The following is a 6,077-nucleotide window of genomic DNA, read 5'->3' as shown; positions in this document are numbered from 1 at the left end:
GTGCTTGATTTATTGATGTTACACAAAACTCTGTTATTTTGTGTAGACTATGGGTTATTTCATAGATTTTTTAGTTGTAAAAATGTTTATTTACGGTGCTATCTTGCCTCTTCATGTTATTTCCTAATGCCGCCTTATATGTCGATTATGTTTTCTCCTGAGAAGCGATCATATTCGCGTTTTGATATGATGATGTTATGGCAGGTTTGATCTGTCTTGACTGTTCACTTGACTTAATGCAGCCTTAGCAAGCGTCTAGTCACTTGTTTATGTTTCTGATGTGCCAATATCAGAAACATATATACAAATTTGATATGTGTGCCTGCCATGACAAATCGCGATCGGATAGATGGATATATATTAAAAGTGGAGACTTAAGTGTATTTAAAACAGTTTTTGATTTCCCTTATGTATTTGTTCAATTTTAGTGAATGCTGGATGGAGGACATATGCATATAACCATCTCCCATCTCTCGCAGACCTTAAAAGTGTGTGCGTGTGTGGGAGGGGGGGGGTGGTATTTATGTATTGTATCAATCAAATCATATTTCCTGCCAAACTGCTTTTAGTAATGGCCATTAAATGTATATTTTCACCCAGAAATGCCAACTGAAGCCGTAGAGAGACCAATGGAAGACCTGAAGCCTGATGAGGGCTCAGCCTCCGGTACAGAATCTGACAGCAGTGATTCAATGCCAGAGCTTGAAGAAGGGGATGCCGCACAACAGAGCCAGGTATATATATATAGGAACATTGCTATTGGCTCCTAAAATAAAATAGGTCCATGGTAGCCAAGACTGGACTTATATATTTGAAGATTGCTACAAATGAACGTTGAAAAACAAACATTTTGGTATGTCATAGGAGAAAAAGCAGCAGCCAGATCAGAATATGCTCAACTGATTGAGCTACCTGGTTTTTACAGTCTTTTTTCCCCAATTGCAATGAAAAATTCCCAAATTAAATCGCTGAAAAACAAGTAAAACCCTGGAAATTGGAAATTTTCTTCTTTCCACATACAGATTAACCTAAAAACAAACTACAGTTCTGAAGTTCTGAACCTTTGATGAAATGAAATAGTTTACTGTTTTACAATATCTTATTTTCAGTAATGGGTAACTTTTTCGCAGTTAAAAATTCCCAATTTGTTACAATTTTCCCCCTAAAAATCACTGCTATGAAAATCGTAGATTGAACACTGAACATTTATTTTTTTGCTGCTAGTCATTAGACTGGTAAACCCCCAATTCTTTTTTTTAACTTTTCTGACAATTCAAATTAAAGCCAAATTCCCCAAAAATACAGTTTACCACCTAGACATTTCTTTTCCAAATAAGGTAAAAGGCCCATCCCAATTAAGTGGGGAAAAAAGCCTTATTACAATCAGCACTAGTCTGGTTGTAAAATTACAAGTCGTGGGTGTCAGACTAGTGCTTAAAGTCGCAGACTGTTGTTGATGTTCGATCCAGTCCAGTCCCACTTCACATCTGTTTCAAACTGAAACAAAAGCATTATAAAAAATAATATACCTGACCATTAAAATCTGATGTATAAGCCAACATTATTACAAGATAGTGAAAATGATACTGTTTAAGCATGATTTTTCCAAACTTCCAGTGATTAAGTAACTTTTGTTGTGTTCTTATGTCACAAGATCTTGCTTGAAACTTTTTTTTTGGATTTTTGAAAACATCTTTTTGTTCAGAATTGCGTAAAACATTACTGTGCATCCCTGTGTTGTTTGTAAAGCTGCTGTAAATCAATATTTAACCAATATAAAGATGTTTTATATAACGTTATATACTTTCTATGTTATAGCTTGCTGCAGCAGCAGGAATCACAGAAGAACTTACGAGCAAAGCGAAACAAAGTCGTAGTGAAAAGAAGGCTAGAAAGGCGATGTCTAAATTAGGTATAATTCTAATATTTTGTTACTTGATTGTATTTTGCCAGAAGTGATAGGCAACATAATATAATGGTTAAATAGTGTCATAAAAGATAATAATTGGAAAAAGTATTCTATTTTAAGCTGTTAAACATTAAGCCTGTTGATATTTTGAATCTTCAATTAATCATTTAATTGGTTCCTTTTGTCAGGCTGTGTGATATTCTACTGATCTGAAGTGCTTGTGATGATGAAAATCTTTCCCCAACTTATCGATAAATGCTGAGTCAAAAGCTGAATTTTGCCAGATTGATCTGATGCAAGCACACCAATTTCTATCTTATTCAATTGTGCATTATACTATGCAATGTCCTGACCAATTTCAATTGTTTTGTTGTAGGTTTGAAACAAGTACAAAGTGTAACCCGTGTAACAATAAGAAAGTCCAAAAACATTTTATTTGTGATCAACCGACCAGATGTGTACAAAAGCCCAGCATCAGATACCTACATTGTGTTCGGTGAAGCAAAGGTAAAACTAATGAGTGCTATAGAAGACTTTATATAGATTACCATACTTGATATTGTGATTTTTCCCAATTTGGTTTTAGCATCCTAATTTTGTTAAAATAGCTTATCTTGATTTCCAAAATGAGGGGATCAATTCAGCTTTATAAAAAAAAAAAAACCAATATGTATGCCGACTTCGAAGGTGAAAAAAATGGAATTGAGAATATTGTCTGTAATATGCCACACTACATTGAGAAAATCACCAGTAATCGATACTGATGCATTGTTGTTAACAGATTGAAGATCTGAGTCAACAAGCCCAGATGCAGGCTGCAGAAAAATTCAAGACCCCAGAAAACCCCATGAGCCTGGGTGGAGAAAGCCCAAGCACCATCGCCGAGCCTATTCAGGAGGAATCGGAAGAAGAGGGCGAGGTAAATTTTGTTTAAAAAAAAACAGATATATATAAGAATCGGTTGTATAAAGGATTTCCTACTGTGTAGTTATTGAGTGGACAAACTATTTTTATCCTAATTCTTTCTAATTTTATAATGGAATCCTTTGGTCTATGGGTGTAGTCTAAATATCAACAGATGGACTCAAACATTTTAATATCATGTGTACAAAAGCCCAGCATCAGATACCTTTTGCTGTTCAAAGGTAAAACTAATGAGTGCTATAGAAGACTTTATATAGATTACCATACTTGATATTGTGATTTTTCCCAATTTGACACATCAGGCATTGCTTTTCTTGATTTCCAAAATGAGGGGATCAATTCAGCTTTATAAAAAAAAAAAAAAAAAAACAATATGTATGCCGACTTCCGAAGGTGAAAAAAATGGAATTGAGAATATTGTCTGTAATATGCCACACTACATTGAGAAAATCACCAGTAATCGATACTGATGCATTGTTGTTAACAGATTGAAGATCTGAGTCAACAAGCCCAGATGCAGGCTGCAGAAAAATTCAAGACCCCAGAAAACCCCATGAGCCTGGGTGGAGAAAGCCCAAGCACCATCGCCGAGCCTATTCAGGAGGAATCGGAAGAAGAGGGCGAGGTAAATTTTGTTCCAAAAAAAACAGATATATATAAGAATCGGTTGTATAAAGGATTTCCTACTGTGTAGTTATTGAGTGGACAAACTATTTTTATCCTAATTCTTTCTAATTTTATAATGGAATCCTTTGGTCTATGGGTGTAGTCTAAATATCAACAGATGGACTGTTTTAATATCATTTTTGCTGTTCAGGTTTGACACATCAGGCATTGCTTTTCATGTTTATATTGAGGCAGACAATTTGTGAAATAGTTAATATTACTTTAACATACATTTGTAACCATATTCTATGAATTTTCAATATAAGTTGAATGTTATTCAACACCAAGGTCTCTTAGAACTCCTGACATTAAAGTGAATAGTCGGGCAAAGAAAACCAGTCTAAATGCGTTCATTGGCCTTCCAAAAGTTCTCGCATATTAATACGACGGTCAAGTTCTGCTTAGTTTCCCAGTTCTGACCATTAAAGTAAAGAAAAGTTGAAAGCATTGAAAGCGAGGCTGCGTGGAAATGTAACCACGGACATAGTGAGCCGAGAAAACGTTTTAGAATTCCCATACTTTAAATTAATTTCTTCGTTCGCAGACAGATTTTGACGAGAAATTATATTTTTCTATTTCATAAGAAATTATACTGGATACATTCATACCATTTTTACCAACTTTAGCCATCCTTGCCCGACTGTTCACTAGATAAGTAGATTTAAACTAGGGGAGATAATACATCCATCACTTGTCAGATGTAACTTTTCAATACTTCTACTTGAATCTCTTTGTTTTAGGTTGATGAGAGTGGCGTGGAAGCCAAGGATATTGAACTTGTTATGTCCCAAGCCAATGTATCAAGATCTAAAGCTGTCAAGGCACTTAAGAATAATAATAACGACATTGTCAATGCTATCATGGTACGTTTGAGTTCACAATATATCGTTATAGATTGATGTAAAAAAGGTTTCTATTTTGATGATGATTGTTGTGGCTGTATATTTTTACCTACTATTAACTGCTACAAGTACAATAACAGCAGAATTCGGATAGTAAATGTTTCTTTCTATATGTAACCCTGGTCAATACTAGCCGCAATATATCGCTCGGCTAGAGAGAACTTCTCTTTAGCTCGATCGGTTGAGCGTCAGACTAGTAATCAAGAGGTCTTTAGTTGGATCCCTGGCAAAGGCAGGTATTATTGTAAATCCTGCACCCTGTTACATTGGTGCCCATGTAGGGACGCGGGAATGATACTTCATGATACCTGCGAAGGAATCGTTGTGACCCCTGGAAACTCGAGGACGAGTTGATTCCTGGAGGGAAAGTATGTAACCCTGGTCAATACTATCCACAATATATTGCTCAGCTAGAGAGAACTTCTCTTTAGCTCGATGGTTGAGCATCGGACTAGTAATCAAGAGGCCCCGAGTTCGATCCCTTGCAGAGACGGGTATTAAATTAATAATAATGAATTTATTGTAAGTCCTGCACCCTGTTACATATATGAAGGATAGGTCTCTGCCAAAATTAAAACAATGAAGTAATTAGGATTCCTTCATATTTTATATTGATTAATTATGTTTATGCTGTACCTCTAATACCGTATACCCATATTTTGTCATTTCAGGAATTGACGATGTGATCCCTGCTGCCTCGATGTCCCCATGTGTATAGCTTCACACCCCATTGTGCTTGACTTGACTCTTTCATTGTGATATTTATATGTATACAGCCTAATAAAGGCATAAAACATTTTCTACCATACATCTTCTTTTTCTGGAGATTACTACAGCGCAATCCAGATTTATGTTTTAAGAACATTCCTTATAAAAGGAAATTAATAAATTTTAGTAGGAAATCTTAGAGCATTGAGAGGAAAAAATAATGGCGTGGAGGAATTTCTTAATTAAGGAATGTTGATGAAACAGGCCCTGGTCACTACAAAATAGATGTTTGTAGGATATGAAATGATATATCACTAATAACCAGACAAACAATGAAAAAAAGTTCTGAAATAACTGATATATTAGTGAATGGAAATCGATTTTCCTTTGTGGAGAACGCATTGTCAAACATTTTCAGCCATCATCTATTCAAATCACCTTTCGTCTGGTCCGTCGTCTATCTGTCTATTAACGATTCTCGCTATTTCTCGGAAAGTACTAAAGGCATCTTTTTCAAATTTGACATGTAGGTTCCCTAGGGACCTTTTTGTGCATATTTCATTTTGGGACAGATCGGTCAACAAGATGTTTGCCTGGCAGCCATCTGGAATTTTGATGGTTAAAGATTGTTAAGTTATTTCTCAGAATCAAGGATGTATATGAGAAGGATAAGTCACACTGGGTTTTTAGGGAAATACAAGGCAGGAGCTTTTGTGTTTGGGCACTGACCGTGACGTTGGGCGACGACTGATTTTCGTTTTGATATCCGCCGGCGCTGCCTTGATGTATCTTGCGGGTGCGAGGGTCACCGTCTTACTTTCTGAAGCGGGTCATCATTTCATGAGCTGTCGTACTTTTTTAACGCAATTTTTAGACATAGCCTCTATATATTCCCGTCTTAAAGCAAGTAATAAACGTTGTGAGATTTGATAAATTTTACATTGGTGTTTCGTTCGACTCGATCAGAC

General features: G+C 35.8%; 1 protein-coding gene and 1 non-coding gene across 3 annotated transcripts in view; both read left to right on the top strand.

Moving 5' to 3' along the window:
• Positions 1 to 5,199, top strand: part of LOC138320691 (nascent polypeptide-associated complex subunit alpha-like) — an 88,657-nt gene extending 83,458 nt beyond the window's left edge. Inside the window, exons 2-7 of one of the 2 annotated variants that reach the window (XM_069263854.1) lie at positions 601 to 734; positions 1,819 to 1,912; positions 2,286 to 2,416; positions 2,691 to 2,828; positions 4,240 to 4,362; positions 5,073 to 5,199. In XM_069263854.1, coding sequence (XP_069119955.1) covers positions 603 to 734; positions 1,819 to 1,912; positions 2,286 to 2,416; positions 2,691 to 2,828; positions 4,240 to 4,362; positions 5,073 to 5,087 — 633 coding nt within the window. In that variant the 5' untranslated portion in view covers positions 601 to 602 and the 3' untranslated portion in view covers positions 5,088 to 5,199. Of the gene's footprint in view, positions 1 to 600; positions 735 to 1,818; positions 1,913 to 2,285; positions 2,417 to 2,690; positions 2,859 to 4,239; positions 4,363 to 5,072 lie in introns of those variants that run through there. The other variant, XM_069263853.1, reaches the window with a different exon arrangement.
• LOC138322564 (small nucleolar SNORD12/SNORD106) lies at positions 2,124 to 2,212 on the top strand. The gene has a single exon (XR_011208436.1). It is a non-coding gene; the product is annotated as a small nucleolar SNORD12/SNORD106 (small nucleolar RNA).
• Positions 5,200 to 6,077: the final 878 nt, after the last annotated feature.

This window comes from Argopecten irradians, chromosome 4 (genome assembly GCF_041381155.1).
Source record: "Argopecten irradians isolate NY chromosome 4, Ai_NY, whole genome shotgun sequence".
NCBI lineage: Eukaryota > Metazoa > Mollusca > Bivalvia > Pectinida > Pectinidae > Argopecten > Argopecten irradians.
The sequence above is the reverse complement of the archived record's forward strand: the minus strand, read 5'-3'. Positions and strand labels throughout refer to the sequence as shown.